The sequence below is a fragment of the Cynocephalus volans genome, chromosome 5 (genome assembly GCF_027409185.1).
Source record: "Cynocephalus volans isolate mCynVol1 chromosome 5, mCynVol1.pri, whole genome shotgun sequence".
In the NCBI taxonomy this organism is placed as follows: Eukaryota; Metazoa; Chordata; class Mammalia; order Dermoptera; family Cynocephalidae; genus Cynocephalus; species Cynocephalus volans.
The window spans coordinates 118,289,351-118,315,884 of NC_084464.1; the positions used below are offsets into that span (position 1 = coordinate 118,289,351).

At 36.7% G+C, this 26,534-nt stretch overlaps 1 protein-coding gene across 4 annotated transcripts; it reads right to left on the reverse strand.

The window, feature by feature from the left end:
* Positions 1–741: 741 nt before the first annotated feature.
* Positions 742–25,772, reverse strand: ZUP1 (zinc finger containing ubiquitin peptidase 1). 4 transcript variants are annotated; one of them, XM_063097260.1, is made up of 10 exons: positions 25,581–25,772; positions 23,684–24,255; positions 17,290–17,400; positions 15,345–15,466; positions 14,387–14,555; positions 11,277–11,465; positions 4,048–4,213; positions 3,402–3,553; positions 2,119–2,339; positions 742–911 (listed from the first exon to the last, which is right to left on the reverse strand). In XM_063097260.1, exons 2-10 carry the CDS (start codon positions 24,243–24,245, stop codon positions 864–866), a joined length of 1,740 nt encoding a protein of 579 aa, XP_062953330.1. In that variant the 5' UTR covers positions 24,246–24,255; positions 25,581–25,772; the 3' UTR covers positions 742–863. The 4 variants fall into 4 exon arrangements, with proteins under 4 accessions (XP_062953330.1, XP_062953329.1, XP_062953328.1 ...); XM_063097259.1 differs by having other exon boundaries at positions 25,269–25,772; XM_063097258.1 differs by lacking the exon at positions 25,581–25,772 and adding an exon at positions 24,805–24,827.
* Between the last annotated feature and the right edge of the window lie 762 nt (positions 25,773–26,534).

Genomic DNA, 26,534 nt, shown 5'->3' on the forward strand with positions numbered 1-26,534 from the left:
TATCAAGAAACTTAAGACTTAAATTTTCTACCACTGCTTCTCTAAAACATTATTTTCATTGACTAAAAAAGTATTTTTAAGTCCTATATGTACCAGAAACCCTGAGGCTACGAATAAAAACTAGGCACTGCTCCTGAAATAATAGAGCCTTTCATTGAAGGGGGTAATATAAAAAGTTAAATAAAAAATTAGAAGAGATTACAATTTAGCAAGTTTTGTGATACGTGTATTACAGGGTACCATAGAACAATGCTTCTCAAATTCTATAGCAAAGGACCAATTAAAAAAATAATAGTTCCAATCTACTGCTGTTATTTTTGTAAAATAAAATTTCACAGCAATTCTTAATTTTTCTGTACTTATTTTGTCACAGACTGGCAGTTTGCAGATCACTACTTTGAGTAACATTGCCGTCAAGCACTTAGAAGGTGCATTTAATCCAGACTTGAGTAGGTCAGGAAGCAGTTCTAAAAGCCACCGGGTGGAGTGCTGTGAGGGAAGGGTTCTAGGCAGCACGGGCTGTAGGAAGTCTGGAATTTTTCCATGACCAATACATGTAAAATAACTATGAGTACCTAACACAAGTAAAGAACCAATGCATATTATTATCTTCTGGCTATAATACAAAACTGGTTTCCGAAACATGGATAAGAAAAAACCTACAATGCAAACAAGATATTTTATTGAAATAATTACTAAACAATGAAGTACTACAGGTATAATTTAATTAATATAGGCATTTTAGAAATTAAATTATATGTTAAGTACTTAGAGAATTCACAGATTCATAAGTTGTATTAAGGAGTTCGGTATCTGAATTTGAAAAACAGTGTAATTCCATAATCACTGAAGTGCTTAATTCTTCAAGGAATCTTCTCGGCTGTAAAGACTTCAGAAGCTTGTCTCCTGGCCTTGAAAAGGAATTTAAAAAAAACTATTAGTTGTAAAGTAGAAGTCAATTAATTAGCATGTATTAATTATCACGCTAGTATAAAAAATAAAGCCTAGAATTTTTTTCAAGATAATAATGAACATCAAAGAAGATAACAGATAAAGATAAAATGGAATAAAGTAGAAAGAATCTTCTTTAATTTCTTTATGGCTTGGCTTTAAAATTTTTTATTCCTAATTTCGTAAGTTTGAGGTTGTAATTTTCCCTTAGAAGTTTTCGTTATGTTCTCAAATGTTATCTGCATTTTGGTGAGTGTGCATCTTGGTATTTTAAAATAATTAAAATGAAGCCCTAACTTTATCTGGCCAAATTAATAACGGGGTGAAAAAAATGAGTGCAATTTTGGTATTTAAGTCATTGCAATAAAATCTTTTAATGTATCATAATTAAACTGAAGAAGCTCTTAAACAATCCTTGTCTTTATATCCCAAGTCAAGAGGATGAAAAGATCAGCCTGGCTCTCTCTCATTTCAAACAATTTTAGTCCTTTCCCCCATGATCCTGTTATTCTCCATAACTGTTCCTCTCTAGTCCTCTATCTCTTTTCTCTTTAGAGAGCAATAAATTAGTATGAAGTACTCAAATAGGGGAAATTATTTCTTTAAGATTCTGGGGCCTGTGCATTTTCTAGATGATGTGCTATCACATAGCTTCAGGCAATACCAAGTGGAGGTTTTTCAATTCCTAAAAATTTTTCTGTAATATATCACTCATCATTTAACCACAAAGGACAAAGATAAGAGGCAACTCTAATGAAGTGAAATTCTAGAACTCTGTATACCCAATAAGCTCAGGTGCATAAAACAGAGCTTCAGGAATCATAAGAATCACATTTTAAGAAACAACAATTATAAGACCAATATAAGTTAGGTCTCTAGATCAAATTATGTCATTATTTGTAACTCATCTTACATTAAAAATTATATTAAATATAATATTAAATATTTTTATGAAGCTCTGAGTAAAGTAATTACAAGTCTTTACGTTCCATTTCAGATTTAAAGATGCCCATTCTAGAAATCAAATGACATCAGAAAATGTATTTGCCAACCTAATGAAATAGAATGATGTGTTAGGAAATACAAAGGGGTAACAACGATTTTAACTAAGAATTTTCAACTTTAAGTTCAACCCATTCAGGTGTCACATAATATTTAGATACTTACAACTTTCTCTTCTGGAGAAAGAGTACCCTCTACTGCCACTATCTGGTATTGCTTATGTTTTAAATTTCCCACAGATTTCCGAAGTTGCTTAAGACTGCTAGCCTCTATGTCTTGCTTTAACAGTTTCTGCATTTCTCGAGAAGGACATCCAGGATCAAATATTAGTAAACACAGTGTTCGGTTTTTTCTCTCTTCAATTCCAACAACTGTTCGACTATGACCTATCAAAAGATCAAATAACAGGTATATATATGTCATATCTATAACTATACATATACACAGATATTACTATATATGTTCTCTCTCTATATAGTGTGTGTTTAAAAGATAGTCAGTCTTTCCAATATGTATGAGGGTACTTCAAAAGGTTCGTGGAAAATGGAATTAAAATATACTACGAATCTTTCCATGAACTTTTTAAAGACCCCTCATTATGTATCTGAGCTCTCTAAAACACAAGTTTAGTTCTACTTCCTAACCTTCAGTTTTCTTTTGTTGAATTTTAGTTTTCTAAAGGCTTTTAAAAAAAAAATTCTGTTCTACTCTGCCATATATTTTACTTTTCCTTTTCTAATCCCTTGATCCTTCTTTTTGAAATTATCTTAAATGAAAAAATTTGAAATTTACCTATCCTAGAACAAAAACTCTCATGGTTCCAAAAGGTAAACAAAAGTAAAATTATATCTTCTAGAATATCAATGGGGGAGGGCTTAATCTTTTATAGTCTGTATTCCTAAACAATGAAATTCCTAACATTTATTTCTCTTTACTCCTATCAATCCAAATCATCCACTCAACAAATTTATCAAGTATCTATGTGCCAGGCACTATTCCAGGCAGTAAGGTATACAGCAGCAAACAGAACAAATGTGCCTGCCTTCATGGAGCTTATATTCTACTAGGAAGAGATACTCTATAAACAAGGTAGATAAGGGAAGGAAATGCTGGGGTGGGAGACTGGGATAACAAGTTGCACTTCTAAATAAGATGAGGCCAGAGAAGGCCTCATTTAAGTAAAGACCTGAAAGAAGGTAAGGGATGACAATTAAGGGACAGTGAACTAGACAAAGAAAACAGCAAGTGCAGAAGGCCCTGAAGATGCCAAGTATGTCATCCTTCACTACCCAAGAATGTCCTGTAATGACAGAGTAGCTCTGAAAATCACACACCTAATGTCACAATAGCACTCCCTTCTTCCCATTATCAGAATCTTAATCTGTCCTAAAGCAATAGACAGTTTTGTTTTCTTATAAATGACACTGTTATCTGTGAGTTATACTAACCTTGATGCTGAAGGTAGAGAGGAGGTTTAGACGTACACACTACCTTTGGACTCCCTTCCCTCTCTGAGGAGTAATAGTTCAATATCCATTCAAATAAGTGAGGGTGTGTACCCAAAGGACCAGTTGACTTGTGAAAATCAACAATATGGCACCTATAAAAAATTGACAAAGTAAACTATTAAGATAATATTTTAAAAATACGTTCATCAATGGAGTTATCAAATACAAAAAATTCTTAGAGTTAATTTTATCTAGCCATTACTTCCCTATGAAGGGAAGCAATATTTACACAATTGTAATGATGTCAATTCATATTTTAATAAAAACTGAGATTTAATCACATTAGAAAGAATGAGGGTAAGCAAGAGGAAGGTATAAAAAAATACAATAGACAATGTCTAAAAACTGATAAACCAAGAAATAACTATGAAAGCATTTATTAAGAAGCAATGAAAGTGACAGTTGCCTCTGAGAAACAGGACTTGAGAGTAGACAGGTGCATGAGATAGCGAATAAGTTGTTGGTTTTCATTATAAGCCTTTCAGTGCTACTTAATTTTATCTTTTAACTATCTCTTTGATAAAATAAAATTTAAAAAAACAAAAAAAGCTCCCAGATAACATTAACTTGGGTTTTAGGTACATACTTTACCCTTAGGGAGGTCAGGAGTGTATATACTTCACATGCTCCAATCCAGGCCTTTGTTCCCTGTAACCTATTATTAAGTTGAGAGGCCCCCTGAGGATCAAAACCTTCCTTCCATGCATCTTCAATCATAGATTGAATTTTTGGAATGCAAGGAACTGACATACCTAAAATTATATAAGCAATCATGTTATATGACAGTTACTAAAGTACTGAACATTTAGCAGTATATCATATACTATAAAGAAACCTCAGTTTTTAAGACAGTTATTCTTTTTTTTTTTTTCCTTTTTTTAAAAATTTTATTTTGTCGATATACATTGTAGCTGATTATTGCTCCCCATCACCAAGACCTCCCTCCCTTCTCCCTCCCCCCCCCCCAACAATGTCCTTTCTGTTTGCTTGTCGTATCAACTTCAAATAATTGTGGTTGTTATATCTTCCCCCCCCCCCGGTTTTTTTTTTTTTGTGTGTGTGTGTGAGTGTGTGTGTGTGTGTGTGTGTGAATTTATATATTAATTTTTAGCTCCCACCAATAAGTGAGAACATGTGGTATTTCTCTTTCTGTGCCTGACTTGTTTCACTTAATATAATTCTCTCAAGGTCCATCCATGTTGTTGCAAATGGCAGTATTTCATTCGTTTTTATAGCTGAGTAGTATTCCATTGTGTAGATGTACCACATTTTCCGTATCCACTCATCTGATGATGGGCATTTGGGCTGGTTCCAACTCTTGGCTATTGTAAAGAGTGCTGCGATAAACATTGGGGAACAGGTATACCTTCGACTTGATGATTTCCATTCCTCTGGGTATATTCCCAGCAGTGGGATAGCTGGGTCGTATGGTAGATCTATCTGCAATTGTTTGAGGAACCTCCATACCATTTTCCATAGAGGCTGCACCATTTTGCAGTCCCACCAACAATGTATGAGAGTTCCTTTTTCTCCGCAGCCTCGCCAGCATTTATCGTTCATAGTCTTTTGGATTTTAGCCATCCTAACTGGGGTTAGATGGTATCTCAATGTGGTTTTGATTTGCATTTCCCGGATGCTGAGTGATGTTGAGCATTTTTTCATATGTCTGTTGGCCATTTGTATATCTTCCTTAGAGAAATGCCTACTTAGCTCTTTTGCCCATTTTTTAATTGGGTTGCTTGTTTTCTTCTTGTAAAGTTGTTTGAGTTCCTTATATATTCTGGATATTAATCCTTTGTCAGATGTATATTTTGCAAATATTTTCTCCGACTCTGTTGGTTGTCTTTTAACTCTTTTAATTGTTTCTTTTGCTGTGCAGAAGCTTTTTAGTTTGATATAATCCCATTTGTTTATTTTTCCTTTGGTTGCCCGTGCTTTTGGTGTCGTATTCATGAAGTCTGTGCCCAGTCCTATTTCCTGAAGTGTTTCTCCTATGTTTTCTTTAAGAAGTTTTATTGTTTCAGGGTGTATATTTAAATCCTTAATCCATTTTGAGTTGATTTTAGTATACGGTGAGAGGTATGGATCTAGTTTCATTCTCCTGCATATGGATATCCAGTTCTCCCAGCACCATTTGCTGAAGAGGCAGTCCCTTCGCCAGTGAATAGGCTTGGTGCCTTTGTCAAAGATCAGATGGCAGTAAGTGTGTGGGTTGATTTCTGGATTCTCTATTCTATTCCATTGGTCAGTGTGTCTGTTTTTATGCCAGTACCATACTGTTTTGGTTATTATAGCTTTGTAGTATAGCTTAAAGTCAGGTAGTGTTATGCCTCCAGCTTTATTTTTTTTGCTCAGCATTGCTTTGGCTATGCGTGGTCTTTTATTGTTCCATATAAATGTCTGGATAGTTTTTTCCATTTCTGAGAAAAATGTCTTTGGAATTTTGATGGGGATTGCATTGAATTTGTATATCACTTTGGGTAGTATGGACATTTTCACTATGTTGATTCTTCCAATCCAAGAGCATGGAATATCTTTCCATCTTCTTGTATCCTCTCTAATTTCTCTCAGCAGTGGTTTGTAGTTCTCATTGTAGAGATTTTTCACCTCCTTGGTTAACTCAATTCCTAAGTATTTTATTTTTTTGGTGGCTATTGTAAATGGGCAGGCTTTCTTGATTTCTCCTTCTGCATGTTCACTATTGGAGAAAAGAAATGCTACTGATTTTTGTGTGTTGATTTTGTATCCTGCTACTGTGCTGAAATCATTTATCAATTCCAACAGTTTTTTTGTAGAGGTTTTAGGCTCTTCGATATATAGGATCATGTCATCTGCAAACAGGGACAGTTTGACTTCATCTTTTCCAATCTGGATGCCCTTTATTTCCTTCTCTTCTCTGATTGCTCTGGCTAGTACTTCCAACACTATGTTGAATAGGAGTGGTGAGAGTGGGCATCCTTGTCTAGTGCCTGTTCTTAAAGGAAAAGCTTTCAGCTTTTCCCCATTCAGGATGATATTGGCAGTGGGTTTGGCATATATGGCTTTAATTATGTTGAGATACTTTCCCTCTATACCTAACTTATAGAGGGTCTTTGTCATGAATGAGTGCTGAACTTTATCAAATGCTTTTTCGGCATCTATAGAGATGATCATATGGTCCTTGTGTTTGACTTTATTAATATGGTGTATCACATTTATTGATTTGCGTATGTTGAACCAACCTTGCATCCCTGGGATGAATCCCACTTGATCGTGATGAATAATTTTTCGTATGTGTTGCTGTATTCTGTTTGCTAGTATTTTAGTGAGGATTTTTGCATCTATATTCATCAAGGATATCGGCCTGTAGTTTTCTTTTTTGGTTATATCTTTACCTGGTTTTGGTATCAGGATGATGTTTGCTTCATAGAATGAGTTTGGGAGATTTGCGTCCGTTTCAATCTTTTGGAATAGTTTGTAAAGAATCGGTGTCAATTCCTCTTTGAATGTTTGGTAAAATTCTGCTGTGAATCCATCTGGTCCTGGGCTTTTCTTTGTTGGGAGCCTTCTGATAACAGCTTCAATCTCCTTTATTGTTATTGGTCTGTTCCAATTTTCTGCGTCTTCACGGTTCAGTTTTGGGAGCTTGTGTGTGTCCAGAAATTTATCCATTTCCTCCAGATTTTCAAATTTGTTGGTGTATAGTTGTTTATAGTAGTCTCGAATGATTCCTTGTATTTCAGATGAATCAGTTGTAATATCACCTTTTTCATTTCTAATTTTTGTTATTTGAGTCTTCTCTCTTCTTTTTTTTGTTAGCCATGCTAATGGTTTGTCAATTTTATTTATCTTTTCAAAAAACCAACTTTTTGATTCGTTGATCTTTTGAATTGTTTTTTGGTTTTCAATTTCATTCAGTTCTGCTCTGATCTTAATGATTTCTTTCCGTCTGCTAACTTTAGGTTTGGATTGTTCTTGTTTTTCTAGTTCTTTAAGGCGAAGTGTTAGGTTGTTCACTTGCCATCTTTCCATTCTTCTAAGGTGAGCGTTTAATGCAATAAATTTCCCCCTCAATACTGCTTTTGCAGTATCCCACAGGTTTTGGTATGATGTATCATTGTTTTCATTAGTTTCAATAAATTTTTTGATTTCCTGCTTGATTTCTTCTTGGACCCATATGTCATTAAGTAGAATGCTGTTTAATTTCCATGTGTTTGTATAGTTTCCAGAGTTTTGTTTGTTATTAATTTCTAGTTTTAATCCATTGTGGTCTGAGAAGATACATGGGATAATTCCAATTTTTTTGAATTTATTGAGACTTGATTTGTGACCTAATATGTGATCTATCCTGGAGAATGATCCATGTGCTGATGAGAAAAATGAATATTCTGAGGTTGTTGGGTGGAATGTTCTGTAGATATCTGCCAATTCCAATTGGTCTAGAGTCTTGTTTAGATCTTGTGTTTCTCTAGTGATTCTTTGCCTAGATGATCTGTCTAATATTGACAGTGGGGTGTTCAGGTCCCCTGCTATTATGGTATTAGTGTCTATTTCCTTCTTTAGGTCTAATAGAGTTTGTTTTATAAATCTGGCTGCTCCAGCATTGGGTGCATACATATTTATGATTGTTATTTCTTCTTGATGGATCAGACCTTTTATCATTAAGTAGTGTCCCTCATTGTCTCTTTTTATGGTTTTTAGTTTAAAGTCTATTTTGTCAGATATAAGAATAGCTACTCCAGCTCGTTTTTCTTTTCTGTTTGCATGGTAAATCTTTTTCCATCCTTTCACTCTTAGTCTATGTGAGTCTTTATGGGTGAGGTGGGTCTCTTGTAGGCAGCATATAGTTGGGTCTTGCTTTTTGATCCAGTCAGGTAGTCTGTGTCTTTTAATTGGGGAATTTAAGCCTTTTACATTAAGAGTTGTTATTGAAAGGTGTTGATTTATTCCTAGCATTTTATTGGTTGTTTGGTTGTCTTAGGTTTCTTTTGTTCCTTGCTTTCTGATTTACTGTTTGCTTTCTTTGTTTGGTGGTTCCTTAGGTTGTAGATAGTGTTTTTGTTAGCTTGTTTTCTCTTCATGAATGCCATTTTTATTATACTAGCGGGTTTTGATTTTTCTTGGGTTTTTATGGCAGTGGTAGTTATTTTTCAGGAACCAAACCCAGTACTCCCTTGAGGATTTCTTGTAAGGATGGTAGTGTGGTAGTGAACTCCCACAGTTTTTGTTTGTCTGAGAAATATACTATTTGCCCCTCATTTCGGAAGGATAGCCTTGCAGGGTAGAGTATTCTTGGCTGGCAATCTTTGTCTTTTAGTATTTTGAAAATATCATCCCATTCCTTTCTAGCTTTTAGGGTTTGTGATGAAAAGTCTGATGTTAATCTGATTGGGGCTCCCTTATAGGTGATTTGACGCTTCTCTCTTGCAGCTTTTAAGATTCTCTCTTTGTCTCTGAGTTTTGCCAATTAGACTATGACATTTCTTGGAGAAGGCCTTTTTGGGTTGAATACGTTTGGAGATCGTTGAGCTTCCTGGATCTGAAGATCTGTGATTTTTCCTATACCTGGGAAGTTTTCTGCCACTATTTTGTTGAATATGTTTTCAATGGAGTCTCCATTTTCCTCCCCTTCTGGAATACCCATGACTCGGATATTTGAGCGCTTGAGGTTGTCTGATATCTCTCTCAGATTTTCTTTCATGTCCTTGATTCTTTTTTCTTTCTTTTTGTCTGCTTGTGTTATTTCAAACAGCCCATCTTCAAGTTCAGAGGTTCTCTCTTCAACTTCGACAAGCCTGCTGGTTAAACTCTCCGTTGTGTTTTTTATTTCGCTGAATAACTTCTCCAGTTCAGCAAGTTCTGCTACATTTTCTTTCAGGACATTGATTTCCTTTTACATTTCCTCTTTCAGATCCTGTATACTTTTCCTCATTTCATCATGATGTCTGGCTGAGTTTTCTTGAATCTCATTCAGTTTCCTTAGAATTATCACTCGAAATTCCTTGTCAGTCATTTTAAGGGCTTCCTGTTCTATAGGATCTAGAGTTTGAGATTTATTAACTTTTGGTGGTGTACTTTCTTGATTTTTTGTATTTCTGGTATCTTTTTTTTGGTGTTTATTCATTGTGGCAGGGGGTTGCACAGACCACCGGTTTGAGACTAATGACTAAGTAGGATGTTGCTGTGGTTGCTAATTTGGTATGGCTCCCTCCGTGACTGCTCAGTTGGCCTCTAGTGCCTTGTGTGTGTGGTTGCCTCGGGTCTTGGGCTTCTCCGGGGAGCCACCTTTCTGGTCAGGTTGGACTCTGCTGGGCTGGTGGATCACGTACCACAGGGTGTGTGATCTCTGTTGAGCTTTCACTTCCTGTGCAGGACTTCTCCCCGATCCATGTGCTCTGGCCCAGGCTGTTAGATCGTGCAGTGGCGACCCCACCGGGTGTGTGGTTTCTGTCGAGTCTCCGCCTCCCTGGCCGCACGTCTCCCCCCTCTGTGCACACTGTGCTGGGCTGGGGCGTGTCTTCTGCACCCCTCGTCTATCAGCTGGGCCTTCAAGACCCTGCTTGGCACCGCCTCGCCCAGGAAGTCTACTTCTGCTAGGCACAGACGACCGGTCGCTCTGGGTGCCTTTGTAGCACTGTGTAGATCTTTCTCGGTTCTTGTTCACCTTTGTATCCTCCCGGTATAAACCAAGCCTAGCGCCCGCCTGCAGCCTGCTCTCCGGCAGGTTCAAGCGGACCTGGGAACTCTCCTACCACACTATTCCCAAACAGAAATTCGTTAGGCTTTTTTCCAAACTGGTGGCCGCAGAGATGGTATCTGCCTCCCAGTAACAGGAAGTTTACCGGGGGCCGGAGTCCAGGGTGTGGTGGAGTGACAGTCGGCCCGCCCTACTTCCTTGCCCTCCCAACACTGGCCGGGTATGCCCAATGCCACCAGCCCCGCCAGAGATCTGGGGAGGGAGTGGGAGAGGAGGCCGGTCTGCAGGCTCCGGAAAGCAAGTGGGAGGGCTCAGTGATGGCCGAGCAGGGCGGAGCTGCCCGCACCTGGGAAAATGGAGGCAGCACCAGGGCGGTGAGTGGCCTGGTGGTGCAGGCGGGAGCCGCGTGGGCATCCGCCCCCCGAACAGAGCTGGACCAGGGGGTCACTCACAGTGCTGTGCCAGGTCGGGTGCTCGCTCTCTGTCTCTGGTTTGTCGCCTTCCGTGTTCTCGGCTGCTGCCGCCTCGGGCTGTTCAGTCGCGGCGCGGCTCGGGCGCTCCCAGGAATCTTCTTTAATGCCGGCCTGAAACCTCGAATCCTGAATAGGGCCGCTGGCCGCCTTTAGCGCGGCCCCGGCCTCCAGGATCCTGGCTGCATCCACAGCAGCCCTGGCGCCGTGTTCCCTGTTTCGAGACTCGCTTTTGCAGCTAAGAAACAGTTCTTTTCCTGCTCCACACTTCAAAGCTGTTGCCTGTAAATGAGGCAGCCTCTCCTGCCGGGGGCAAAGTGGCGGTCACCCCCCACGACCGGCCAGCAGCAGCGGTCCTCCCTTAAGAGATGGCAAGAGGAAGGTCCACAAGTTTCCCGGCTGCCTGAGGCCTAGTGGCCGCCTTTTCCACCTCAGCTACTCCGCGCCAGCCGCCGCAGCCGGCGCCATCTTGAAAAACCCAAGACAGTTATTCTTGACATCATCTATTATATCATTTTTTTCTTCCTCCAACCAGAATTCAGATTTCTTATGTAAATATACCAAAAATACTTTTGTTAAACCTATTAATTTTGCCTGCTATAAATTAATTCATTTCATATCATATATATTTCATTAGATGACAAGTTGAGAGTACTGTATTTCACATACCTTTCAAGCAATCATCATAAGCATCATTTTGTAATAATGATGAAAGTAGCATTTGGAAATTTCTGTAACCACAACCCCAACCTTTGTCGCCTAAAGATGAATGAAAGTGATCCACCACTGTAGAAAGCCACACACGGCGCACATCTGTGGCAGTATTCTGATAATACCTATGAAGTGCTTCAATAATTCCTAAAGTAGAAAAGAGATTTAGGAGATTTAGAAGGATTTATTATCACCTTTAAATGGTTATCTCATACATTTCTAATGTCAACCCCTTAAGCTCAGTATAAATCCAGTCATTTCCATCTTCTTTACCTTCTTACCCTTTTAACCTTAGTTTGTGTCCTTGCTTATTAACTACAATCCAAGTTTCCTAACACTGGCATATTACTTATTACACTCAGTTGAAATTGTTGCATCCTTTGTCTCTGCATCTTCAGGCCCTGCACATAAAAGTACGCTAGTTGAATCAATGTTCTTCTTGTCTCTCCATTTTATTAACTACACTGCTGAAGATCACTCAGTCCTAATTAATTTCCTCCCAGTCAAAAAACATCAGGAGCTCCCTATCACCTATAGAACAGTTTTAACCTATGGTATATGAAGTCCACAGCAAGTTATCCTCAAACTCACCTTTATTGCATACTGTTCTTCTTGTCATAATTTTGGCTGTGACCTAACTTAACACATTAAACACAATTTTGCCCACAGAGTTTTAATTCAATTTCAGTATTTCCTAAGCACTTGTTATATACCTAGCACTATACTAAGGATAAAAAGATGAATATGACAATATCCCTTGAAATCATATCGACCCAGACTATAAACAAGCACTATAATATGGATAAACAAGGTGTAAGGACAAGGGACATCTGACTCTGTCCCTTTCCTCCTTTTAGTACACTCTCCTCATATTTCAAAATCCTACAGATCCTTCAAGGATCAAATACTATAGTCTTCATAGACCCTTCTTCTGATTCTGACCATTTTTGTGACTTTCTTTTTCTGAACACTCATTGCATTTATTTCTTGTGCCCCCTGAGTACAAGTCACATTCTGCCAGAGCAGAATACCACAGTTCTTTGTGTATACTTTACTTACTGTACAGACTTTGTGAAGCTTATAATCAGGGATGTTTTATTTGTATAGCCCATACTTTCTCATAACATGTGGCACCAAAATGACAATCATTAAATGGTTTTTACTGAATGAAGGGTATCCTATAGGAAAATGTTTTTTTGTCTTCTAAGAAGGTAGATAAAGGTTAATAAATCAAAACAATCAAATGAACCAATAGTTGTAGCTGGGCCTAGCACCATGAAATATAGAAATATAGGTCATTATAACCATTTCCAAAGAACTTGAAAGATACGACTTACACGGAAGAGGAACAATCAAAATGGTATATAACTGAGTACTAAATATTGTGGCATGGAATGGGTATGCTAGAAATTCAGAGGTTAAGAGAAATGTGGACTTTCCTATCATCAGCTTTGATGAAGAGATCAAGATTTGAAACAGCCCTTTAAGAATGGGGGTGGGAACCCCCCAGAAAAATGAAGAAGAAAGTAATATACATTCTTGTATAGTCTAGCATACTTATTACGTATAAGACAGGTGTGTCTGGGTAACACTGTCTTATCAATCATATTATATAACATCTTTAAGGGAAAATTTCCCTACAATAAAATACCTTTTGTTCCTTAGCATCTAAATCTCTTTAGGAATTTTCCAAGGTGAATCTATCTTTTGTTAAATTATATTATATTATTTAAATTATAACAAGGTTGCAGTGTATAAATGGAAACTCTTTAAATGACAGTTGCTTCAATTAACATTTGCACAATTAACAAAAAATAAAAGTGTTTGCCACTAAATCACTTCTAAATTTCAAGGCAGCTTATAATAAGGACATAATATATATATACGCCAGGCTCAGAAAAGAGAAATATTGCATGTTCTCACTCATAAATGGGAGCCAAAATAAATAAATAAGCAAACAATAACAGTAATAATAAGTTGAACTTTCAGAAGGAAAGAGCAGAACTGTGGTTACTGAAGGGAAAAGGGAAGGGGGAGGGGAGAAGTGTTACTTAATGGACACAAAACAGCTACACACGAAAAATAAATTCTGTTAGTGTACAGTTGAGCTAGGCATCTATAATTAACAATAACTTACTGCATTTGATCAAATGGCTAGAAGAGAGGACCCTGAATGTCCTCATCACAAAGAAGTAAATAAGTTTCGCAGTGATGAATATGCTAATTGCCCTGATTTGACCATCAAACCTTTGTATACATGTACTGAAATTTAAATTCAACTCTGTACCCTACAAATACGTATAATCAATGTTTCAATAAAAAAAAAAAGGAAAAAGAAAATACCGTTAAGTCAAAAATGCATTTAACACACCTACTCTAACAATCATAGCTTAGCCTAGCCTACCTTAAACATGCTCAGAACACTTACACTAGCTTATCATTGGTCAAAACCATCTAACACAAGCCTATTTAAAAAAAAAAAAAAATTCACCTGTTCCTTTGTACTTTTTAAAATGTGGCTCTGAGAAATTTAAGATCATATATGTGGCTCACATCATATTGCTTTAGACAGCACTAGCCTAGAACATGGTAAGCACTTAAGTGTGGTAAGCAATAAAAACTTTTTTTAAAGGTTCATTTTCTTTTTCTTTTTTTTTTTTTGTGGCCAGTAAGGGGATCGTAACCCTTGGCTTGGTGTCATCTGCACCGCGCCGCACCGCGCTCAGCCAGTGAGCGTACCGGCCATCCCTACATAGGATCCGAACCTGTGGCCTCGGCGCTCCCAGCGCTGCACTCTCCCGAGTGAGCCACGGGTTTGGCCCTTAAAGGTTCATTTTCAAATGTCAAGTAAATTAACACAATATAAAAGTAAATTATTTTTAAGTGAATTATTTGCTGTAAAAAAATTCAGATGTTTCAAAACACATTTAAAAAAATTTGAACACAGTCTCACCTAAAACCATACAAACCATGAATTATGAAAATCAAGCAAAATTCAAATGATTCTGATTATTACTTCAGTGGTGTACGCAATATTAAAACTATGATTTTGATGCTTAAGTACTCACCAGAAGTTTTTGTTTTTCCATCATCAATACCAATAGCTAGTGATTCCATCATCTCAGCTTTTCTTCTATGAAATTCAGATGGATGCATTCTTCCCCTATTTACTTCTATCTCCATATTCCGTAGTTGCTGTTGTTTGTATCCTCCAGAATTATCTAAACCATATTGTCTCTATTGAACATAAAAACAAGTGACTTAATTTTTATGTACCTATACCTCAATGAGGATGGAAGCTTACTACAATTTTATTTGGAAATCTATGTTGAAACATTCTGGTTTATGGACGTTTATACAAGTCAACTTAAAGTATTTTTATGAAAACTAAATCACACACACACACACAAAATCCCTGATTTAATAATTAACAACCACTTCTCTGTAAACAATCATTGTGGCAAAAGACTTGCATTCCCTGAAGTAGGGAAAATAGAGGATCTTCTTTTTCTACTAAATGTATCGTGAAAGACAGAAGAGTTATGGCAATCTGTAAAAGAATTTAAGACTCAGGCAACATTAATTCAAAGTATAAATTTCACCTCTAAGTATATAAACACTTAAATTCTCAGTTTCCTAACTTGCCCCATTACCTTACACAGGTTTGAATACAAGCTTTACCACTTAAGAGCTGCCTGACCCTGAGCAAGTTATTTAACCACTCTGCTTTGCCTCCATTTCTTCATCTGAAAGGAGGGCGGGTGGGGGGGGGAGCTAAAATAATTTCATCCTGGATTTGTTATGAAGATTTTGAAATACTGTGTATGAAGTGATTACCCCAGTACCTGACCAGAACGAGGACTTATAATGGTGGCTGTTAAGAACTATAAAATATATATATACATATATATATATATATTTTAGTAATAACAAAGGCAAAAATAATAGGCTGAAGTCTTGAAAACATATTTGAAAAATAAGAACTCTACCAAATCAAAAGATTATAAATGTTATTAATCTTTGTACCTGCAGCTTCCGAAATTCCTCTATCTCTTGTCTTGATTCTTCAGATCTCCTCTTTCTGTCTTCTTCTTGTTGAAGCTGGTGAGCCAATTCTAAATCACTAGAACACTGGACACTATCCATGCCTATTAGATATTTTTAATGTTCAGAATAAAATAACTGCTGCCATCAAAGCTTACCTTTTAGTTAATACATATTTTATTAGCACCACGCTCTAACCAACTAAGCTAACCGGCCACCTAGTTAATACATATTTTAAAAACAAAGTAAATGCCGTATTTGCCATTTATTCATGACTTTGATATCATGGAACCATTGAGTACAAATCTAGCAGAATTTAGAACTGCTTCTGTAAGGGGATAACCTCCATTTAAATAACAAATAAAATTCACTGAGTGTTTAAGCTGTAACACTTTATCTCATTTGATCTTCATGACAACTTTATGAAGTAGGTATTATTATCTACTGAGGAAACTAGAATTTAAAGACATTAGGTAACACCCTTCGTTGATGCTCCCTAACACAACTAAGGTTGATTTTTCCAAGAAATACTAGGGGTGGGAAGGAAATAATAAAAAGCACAAAAATATACACAAAGGTGTTGGAGAGAAATTTAATCACAGTTTGGCCCCACACAAATGGTGTAACTTTGCAAAATCTCACCCTGCTTCCTCTCTACCCAGTGTCCCCCAGATCCATTAGTCAGTGACTTCTAGCCAGTACCCTGTCTCCTTGAACCCCCAACCTAATGGCTTAATTATGTAATTGAATATTCTTCCTTTCCTTTCAAACCTCTCAGCCACTGCTACATCTTCCTATTCAGTCCCCCCTTCTATTATTGTTGAACACAATTCACAACTGACTTTTTGTGTACCCTGATGCTATCTACAGCGACTTACTCAGACCATGTCTTTCTCTCATTACTCACTATAGGCTTACAGAGTAATATATGTAACCATACAAAGCGTATTGCAAACAGAATAAAAATTATCAGAAATTCAGCTTCTAAAGGATTATCCTTCCACAGTACTCCCTTGCAATCTTGTCTAAAGGAAGATAGCATACTAGCTTGAGTAGTTAATAGACAACCACTAGAGTAGAGGACAATTCCATCTTTGCTCCAATAATTCTCGTCTTGGGGTTGGGCTGAGTGAGCAAGTAATGCTGTACATGGAGATCACTGATAGCAGTACTAGGATCACTTGGTACTAGACACTCAAGACCCCTGCATTAATGAGTTATCTATGTACCTTAAGAAACTGAAATAGAGTAGAACACAATTGGTTTTTCTTAGGGTATACTTTATATTTTCTTTCAGTGGGTTTGTGAAACTCACATAGGATTTTTCCACTTCTAAGGTACCATAATTACTTAATACCAATATTAAAAAAGATAGGGAACAGAGGAAAACTTTTATGTAGTCACTATAAAACCAGTAAGTAATTTTAGAAGCTGAGATAAATAAGCAGGTGGATATGAACTGAAAGACTTTTAGCTCAAACTCATTTTTAAAATTATATATGCCACACAGCAGCTTCCTTGTTCAACCATTTTTGCTGACCAAGTGCTAAATTCAGTTACTTCTAGGTGTTGAAGGAATGGCCTCAACTTCTAAATAAAATATTTTAAAAATTGCATTATATTTAAAGATCATTATCTTAAATGTTTATACCCTCTAAATATTGATGTTCTGGGGCAAAATCCAGGATGTACAGCCCTAGTTTGGATGGGGGTCACAACAGTTCATCCGTTACAACTTTTTGGTGAAACAACTTCTACAGAAGAAGTTACAGCTAGATAAGGATTCTTTACAGGAACAGATTTTTTTTTTTGATAGTATTTTTTTCTAGATAGTATTTTTTTTTCTCTATATCACTAATGTAAAAATTAGGTATGTTCCCTAAGGAATTAAATCATGATATTTTTATCTTTAAACATATAAACATACCTTGTCGAAAGCTGTTTTCTTCTAAATGCAAGACAACATGCTCTTGGAGAATATGGTAATTTGTACAGATGAGCCCACACATAGGGCAGTCATAAAGTGGTTGATCACAGTCTATATTAGAGACATAATTAAGTTGGATTTATTTTTAAAACGTTTAGATTTTCACTACATGTCAAAGAATGTCTATCACCTGCTAACTTTACTACATACATAAAATTCTCTGTAGTTGGATTTAAAAGCTATTTTTCTACTTCTAGGGTCAAGATGAAAGACCAAGCATAGCACAAAAACCTTTTTTACCACTCCAAAAAAGAGAGAAAAAGCTACTAATAAACATTCAGATCTGTAGTGAAAACAAGTAAAGTAGAAAGGAAAACCAAAGTGGTAAGTAGGAGACAGTTTGGATCTGGGTTTTTGAATGGTGAGGTGCTGAACTCAAGCATCCAGCATAAAGCTGGGAATTGGGATCATACTGCGTATCTAGGAGCAGAAGATTAAAGAGCTGGAAGTCTCTGAAAGTAGAGACTGTGAACAGCAGGGTGAAGGAACTATGAAACTGCTTCTCTGGGAGTAGATCACATGAGAGAAAACTCCTATAATAGATGAATACTAAAAAATTTTTTTAAAAAGATTTTTAAATCTTATTTATTTATTTATTTTTGGCACTTGGCCGGTACAGGGATCAAAACCCTTGACCTTGGTGTTATTATACAGCGCACTAACCAACTGAGCTAACTGGCCAGCTGATGAATACTAAAATTTGAATTGCAAATTGGTAGGTCAGATGTTATGAAAAACAATCCAGAAATCCACAAACTGAAGAAGTTACCTGTGAAGAAATGGAGCTAACGGTTATCTATTAAGGATTGTAAAGTAAGTACTTCATAATCCTCACTGAAATAAAGGAGGGAACTGAATCTTTGAAACCAGGACAGAAAATAATAAAACAAAAACAGAAATGGAAAAAAAACAGAAATATTAAAAATAAATTATATAATCATTGAAATAAAAAATTCAATGGCAAAACTCCAATGAAAATTCTAAATAAGTATTTAGAAGTACTGAGAAAATATTTCCAAAAACATTACAAAGAGATAAAAATATACAGCTTCCATAAGATATAAGAGAGGGCTTTCAGCCAGTTCTCTACCATAAAATGCCTCAGAACCAATGCCTAGAGGAGACCTTTGTTCATCCCTTTGGTCACCACACTACCGCAAGCCTCCATTCCCTAGAGTTTGAACTGATCACCAAAGTTCCTCAACATTAAACCATTGCCTTTCATATCCCTGCACCTTTTCTACCACCAGGAGCATACACCTTTATCCATCATCATCCAGTGGAGTCATCCAGGGCTGATGTAATCACCAACACCATTGTGACAATGAATCCATTCTAATTGGTCACTGACCATGTCTTAACAGTCTTTAAGACTGTTAAATACTTAAATAAATATTTGGAATACACCCACTAATGGGACCCAAGCTATCACCATTCCTCATCTTCCCAAAGCCTACTACTATATCCTCTGGAAACCATAGTATATCATCAGCCAGCTTCTCTATATCCACAATCTTTTTCTGAATACTCATTTCATCTTCTTGCCTTAACTGAAATCTGGTTCACCCACAGGACCCCATTTTCCCTCTAGCCCCCTAACACAGAGGCAATTTTTCTCTCATAATTCAGAGCCCTACAAGTAGAAAAGATGTCCCCTTTGCTCCCTTTCATCACTTTCAAACCAGTTTTCTCCCTTCCTTCTTTGAAAGTCCTATCTATTTATTAGTTCATGTCACCAGAATATAGCACCGATCTTAGTGGCTAATATTTTCTGAAATCCTGGACACTTTCTGTTATTTACAGATTTCAGCACCTGGATCAAAATCTTCTTTTCCTAGCCCTTATACTGTGATCATTCTTAGCAACTTCAATATCCATGGGTATGGTTCCTTGCCTTCACTCCCAACAATTTTTTCCTTCACCCTAATTTAGCCACTGAATGATAAAATTACACCCTTGATTTGTCATTACCAATAACTGAACCCCCTTGAAATCTCAATTTCAAACACCCCTCTTCTAACTACCTATCCTTCCACCTCATTTCTTTTAATTCCACCACTATAAAAGTCTTTGACTTAATTAAAATTTCCTGTATAAAATATGCATAGGCCCTAAATTTTTTGTCATTCTTTACTGCCCTTTTTTTTTTTTTTTTTTTTTTAAACTTTTCAGCCTAGTTTCCATGCATCCTTTCTATGATCATTACTCCCTTAACCACCTGCAAACTCCTTGGTTCCATTTACTGTAACTAAACATTGGTTAAATCCAGCTATCTACTTAGTCCACTTCTGTCCCTCTAATGACAACCAGGTCTTTTTTCATTCAACTAAACATTCAGACTCATAAGACTGTCATAAGCCACACTTGGCAGCAGCTTACTAGGAAACAGTATGCCAGCAGAGCAGTGTCAGACATTTCTCATCAATGGGAGTCCTTGCAGCAGTCCATAAAGTTTTCATTATTAGCAGATAATAAAATCATTGACTTAGAACACTCAAAGGAATCAATGAACAACTATTAAAATTAGTAAGAGTTGAACAAGACTACATACCTTAACTAGAAATAAAAATTGATAATGCTTCTATAAACCTGCAAAAGTTAATTAGATAAGAGAAAAAAATCTAATTTACAAAAGCAGTAGAAACTATAAACTACACAGGAATAAAGCTAACACAAATGCACAGCGAAAAAGAGACAAAATTTTATTGAAGGATTCAAAGGATGACCTGAATTAAAGTGGAGATGCTCTTTGGTCTGATTTCAAACAAAATTCTAACAGAATTTTCATAGAACTTGACAAAATGGTTCTAAAACTCAAACAAAAAATAAAAGAATGAGAATGTCTAAGTTAGGGATAAAAACAAAGAACAAGGAAAGAAATATCCTATCCGATATTGATAACATGTTACAAAAGCATAGTTACTTAAACAGTGTGGTGCTGAGGAAACAACAGCTAAGTAGATAAGTAAAGCAGCACTAAAAGACCAGAAAATGACCCATATAGTTATATACACAGAAAAATCCAGATGGAATTTTTAAAAATGTAAAAAAAGAACATAAAGCATTAAAATTTTTAGAAGAAAATATATGAGAATACTTTTATGACCTTAGGGTAAAGAATATTATTTGACAATACATAGAAAGCAAACACAAAAATTAAATCCTGAACAAAATTAAGATAAGCAAGAGCCTGTGTAACACAGCTGAAGTCAAGGATTAGTACTGAGAATATATTTAGAAAGCAACTGACAGTAGCAGGATACAAAATCCACACACAAAAATCAGTAGCATTTCTTTTCTCCAATAGTGAACATGCAGAAGGAGAAATCAAGAAAGCCTGCCCATTTACAATAGCCACCAAAAAAATAAAATACTTAGGAATTGAGTTAACCAAGGAGGTGAAAAATCTCTACAATGAGAACTACAAACCACTGCTGAGAGAAATTAGAGAGGATACAAGAAGATGGAAAGATATTCCATGCTCTTGGATTGGAAGAATCAACATAGTGAAAATGTCCATACTACCCAAAGTGATATACAAATTCAACGCAATCCCCATCAAAATTCCAAAGACATTTTTCTCAGAAATGGAAAAAACTATTCAGACATTTATATGGAACAATAAAAGACCACGAATAGCCAAAGCAATGCTCAGCAAAAAAAATAAAGCTGGAGGCATAACACTACCTGACTTTAAGCTATACTACAAAGCTATAATAACCAAAACAGTATGGTACTGGCATAAAAACAGACACACTGACCAATGGAATAGAATAGAGAATCCAGAAATCAACCCACACACTTACTGCCATCTGATCTTTGACAAAGGCACCAAGCCTATTCACTGGGGAAGGGACTGCCTCTTCAGCAAGTGGTGCTGGGATAACTGGATATCGATATGCAGGAGAATGAAACTAGATCCATACCTCTCACCGTATACTAAAATCAACTCAAAATGGATTAAGGATTTAAATATACACCCTGAAACAATAAAACTTCTTAAAGAAAACATAGGAGAAACACTTCAGGAAATAGGACTGGGCACAGACTTCATGAATACGACACCAAAAGCACGGGCAACCAAAGGAAAAATAAACAAATGGGATTATATCAAACTAAAAAGCTTCTGCACAGCAAAAGAAACAATTAAAAGAGTTAAAAGACAACCAACAGAGTCGGAGAAAATATTTGCAAAATATACATCTGACAAAGGATTAATATCCAGAATATATAAGGAACTCAAACAACTTTACAAGAAGAAAACAAGCAACCCAATTAAAAAATGGGCAAAAGAGCTAAGTAGGCATTTCTCTAAGGAAGATATACAAATGGCCAACAGACATATGAAAAAATGCTCAACATCACTCAGCATCCGGGAAATGCAAATCAAAACCACATTGAGATACCATCTAACCCCAGTTAGGATGGCTAAAATCCAAAAGACTATGAACGATAAATGCTGGCGAGGCTGCGGAGAAAAAGGAACTCTCATACATTGTTGGTGGGACTGCAAAATGGTGCAGCCTCTATGGAAAATGGTATGGAGGTTCCTTAAACAATTGCAAATAGATCTACCATACGACCCAGCTATCCCACTGTTGGGAATATACCCAGAGGAATGGAAATCATCAAGTCGAAGGTATACCTGTTCCCCAATGTTCATCGCAGCACTCTTTACAATAGCCAAGAATTGGAACCAGCCCAAATGCCCATCATCAGATGAGTGGATACGGAAAATGTGGTACATCTACACAATGGAATACTACTCAGCTATAAAAACGAATGAAATACTGCCATTTGCAACAACATGGATGGACCTTGAGAGAATTATATTAAGTGAAACAAGTCAGGCACAGAAAGAGAAATACCACATGTTCTCACTTATTGGAGGGAGCTAAAAATTAATATATTATATAAATTCACACACACACACACACACACAAACCGGGGGGGGGAAGAAGATATAACAACCGCAATTATTTGAAGTTGATATGACAAGCAAACAGAAAGGACATTGTTGGGGGGGGGGAGGGAGAAGGGAGGGAGGTTTTGGTGATGGGGAGCAATAATCAGCTACAATGTATATTGACAAAATAAAATTAAAAAAAAAAAAAATTAAAAAAAAAAAGAAAGCAACTGAAAAAGGCAAACAACTCAATAGAAAAATGAAGAAAAATATAAAGATAGTTGGAAAATGCACGTAACTAAGTAGAAAAGTATACGAAAAATATAACATGAGCTTCATAATAGAGGAAATTAAAATAATTGCAAAAAAGATATTGATTTCACTATCGTGAAAATGCATTAAAAAAATCTAAACACTGACTTTATACCTTGTACAAAAATTAATTCAAATGGATCACAGATCTAAATGTATAATGCAAAAATATAAAACTTTTAGAAGTTGGTGATGAGTTTTTAGATACAACAGTACAAGCACGATCCATGAAAGAAGAAATTAAGGTGCACTTCATTAAAATTAAAACTCCTACCCTGTGAAAGACACTGTTCAGAGAATGAAAAGACAAGCCACAAACTGGGAGAAAACATCTTCAAAATACATATCTGACAAAGAACTTGTATCCGAAATACACAAAGAACCCTTAAAACTCAATAATAAGAAAAAGACCTAAGATCCTAAATGTATATACACCAGCAACAGAGCCTCAAGGTACATAAAGCAAAACCTGACAAAGCAGAAAGCAAAAATAGATAAATTTGCAATTGTAATCAGGGATTTCAACAACCCCTTCTTAAAAACTGGTAGAACTAACAGTCAGTACTAGACAGGAAATCCATAAGGATATATACATAATTTGAACATGAACGGGATCTAATTGACATATACAGAACACTTCCCCAACAATGCAGAATAGACTTTTTTCCCCCAAGTTCCCATGGAATATTTATCAAGATAGACCATATCTTGAGCCGTAAAACGAGCCTCAACAAATTTAAAAGAACTGATACAGTACAGAGTATGTTCTTTGATCATACTGGAGTCAAACTAGAACTCAATAACACAAAGTTTGAATCCAGGACAGCCAAATGCCCATTGAGCTCATGAAAATAAAAGAACGCACTCTGGAAATTAAACAGAAAGGTGCCAAAACTACTTTCGATGTACCTGAAACATTTTATATCTGCGTCATAATTGTTTTCCATAATTGTATTTTTATATTGCAATAATGGCAAGTGAAAAACTTTATAGACATAAGCTGAATTTAAAAACACATATGTAGTAATCTGATTTACAAACCAACTTTTAGGATACCACACATTAAACTGAGACTACTGTTACTTATAATAATTTGTAATAAAATGAACACTTTACCTTCTAATGGAGTGTCTAAAATATTGGCATGCTTTGTCTTCACATGAGTTTCCATATCTTGACTACACTTCTCTATTTTTCCACAGAATGGGCATTCAGGAGGACTATACATTGCTTCATAAATTGATCCTTTTATTTCTTTTAGGCCAGGCTGTTTTTCTCTACTTTTCAGGAATTTTCCAGATTTAGTTAAGTTCTCTGAACAAATGGCTTCATGTTTTAAAGTACCAGCCTTAGGCAGGCTTTGAGCTGAACTTTTTGGATGATTAGATGCACAAGCTGAATGAATACCTGAGTTAACTTCCTTTTTACACTGTAGGGTGTTGTCCTTCTTGTTATCTGAAGTTCCATACTGTACTGTATTTATCCTCTCAAAGTTTCTTTCTAGTGCATTCTGCTCAAAATGAGCAGTTTCAATATGAAAACACATTTCCTCATAATTCACACCTGACAATTTGCAAAATGGACATATAACTTCATTTTCCATGTGAACAATTAGGAGGTGAGCCTTCATGTCTGGTTCTGAGGTTACTGTTTCACCACAAATATCACAGGAAAGCATGGTAAGACAGCTGGAAAAAAAATATTATTTTAAGTTTCAAAGGAAACAGCTGAAGAAAAATACATTTCATAAAATGATCTGGGACAGTTATTTGGTATTTAATGCTGGATTATTTTCATGAAGAAATTTCAATGTATTTACTGTTCCTCAAATAAACAAACTTATTTATAAATCTCAATCAAAATTTCATTAACATACTTCGAATTTATGGTTTCAAGAAAACAAAGGCAATAATAATGAAAATAAATAATTTTAAAAACGCAAGATTTCAAAAAGTGTGTCTGGTCCGAGGTGGAGGAAAAATAAAGTTTAAAAAGTTGTCTAGATAAGTTAGGTAAGAGAAAACAAAAAGAAACCTGTTAATCAACTGATGTATCTAAATATAGAATTTTAAAGATAATTATAATAGGGAGGGTAAATAAACACATCTTAATAATAAAAACTTAAACAGCCTTACATATATCTAACTAATTTAAGTACTATTATTATTCTACACATAAGGAAACTCTGGCTCAGGAAGTCACAACTGCCAGAAAACGGTGGAAGCCAACACACTAACCTAGTCATGCTCCACAGCATATACTCAGTCCGAAGGATAAAGCAGTGTGGGGACAGCAGAAAAGGGCACTCATTCCAGAGTCAAGAAAATAGGATTATAATCTCAGATTTAATGATTTTAGGTAAGATACCTCATTTCTTTGAGATTCGGTCTGTAAAATAAGTTGTTCTAGGTCAGCAGTCACTCTTGAACTTTATGAATAAGGTACTGGCTACCGACATGAAGGTGATGTTAAGAAATAATTTTTAAAACCAATCACCATCATCACCTTTCTACCACAGACCATCTTTCAGCTAAAGACTATTTAAAAGCAAGCAGAAAAAGAAAAAAAATAAGGACACGATTCCCTTCATTTAGATAAATTTTGCTTTACGAGACCTCCCTACATTGTCCTTCTTTTTCTCATTTCTCTCCAGACAAGTGAAAACAGTCTCTGATTTAACAAGGAAGTTCTCCCGACACACCTCACGCCTCTCCCGCGCGCCCGCGTCCCTAGTGGGAAGAACGTCGTCACACCGAGAGTTTCTTCTGTTCCGGTGGCTGACACGGCTAGATACCGGAGGACACACTTGGACGTAGAGTATATATAAGAAGGCCCGTGGCAGGTGCCGGACTAGATCATTGGTGAAAGAAGCGGTAAGGGACAGAACGCCGCCAGGCCGAGTGTGCCCAAAGTTCCCTCCAACGTCCCGAGCCAGAAGACGTAACCAGACCAGACTAACTGGGTAAGAGCTTCATGGGCCTGGGGAGTGACGTCTGTGGCCGTCAGTTCTCACCCGCACGGAGATCCGCGCTCCGCTCGGCTTCCCTTCGAGCCCTGCCGGCAGAAGAGTGCGTGCGAGGCGTCTAATATCTCTCCCGGCTTGAAAGACTGAGGCCAGGCCCTCCCAATACCCGGAGATTCACAGTTAACCGAGAGAAGAATCAGGGACCGCAAGAAACCTTAGTCCCGAGTTTCGCATTCAAAAAAGCACTTCCTCAATTCTCCGGAAGGGAAGTAATCCCAGCATGCCCTGCTCCACGCCGGTCCGGGTCGCAATGCTTTCTGGGAGTTGTAAGTCATTTTCCTTTTCACTCTCCTGTCAGAGTTCCTACGCCTTATTTGTTAGGAGATAAACTAGGCTCTCGGGTCTTTAAGACTCTGAGTGAATTTATAGGGCTGGCCTTAGGGCAAACACAAGTCTACATTATTCATTGTCTAGGCCCTGGCTGAGTAGCACTTTTTTTAGTATCAATAAAGAGTTTATAATGCTGCTAGGTGTCAAGATGGAGGATAACTAAGACAGGTTCTTTCCTCAAGGTTTCAGGATCACAAGTATCTTATTTTTGTCGTTCAGTCCTTATTTCACTTAACAAATATTTAAAAGTGCCTATAAGAAAGGCAGTCTGCTCGGGACAGGAGCTGTAGCAGTAATCAAAATACACAAAATCCAGGACATTTGAAGCTTACATTCTGGTGAGGCAGAGAAAATAAACAAGTAAATAAACTGATCATGATAAGTGCTATGAACAAAATAAAACTGAGTTATAGAGACACTAATGCTAGACAAGGTCTCTCTGAGGAGCTAAGTGTGCTAGTAAACAAACCTTGCACCAACAGGGGGAAGAACATTTCAGGCAGATAAAAATAACAAGAACAAAGGCCTAAGACTGGAGCAAAAAGAACACCGTGACCAGAGTATAGTGTGTTAAGGGGAAGAGTGATTATAAGAGCAGAGTTGTAGACGGGG

What these genes read in the sequence shown, in the direction of transcription:
- ZUP1 (XM_063097258.1), bottom strand. Translation starts at nt 24,824, where the DNA reads ATGCTGTGGAGCATGACTAG. An exon ending in ATGCTGTGGAGCATGACTAG is followed by an intron (nt 24,256 to 24,804) that starts GTTAGTGTGTTG and finishes TTTTTTTTCCAG; the next exon opens with CTGTCTTACCATGCTTTCCT. An exon ending in AGGAATTTCGGAAGCTGCAG is followed by an intron (nt 14,556 to 15,344) that starts GTACAAAGATTA and finishes TATGTTCAATAG; the next exon opens with AGACAATATGGTTTAGATAA.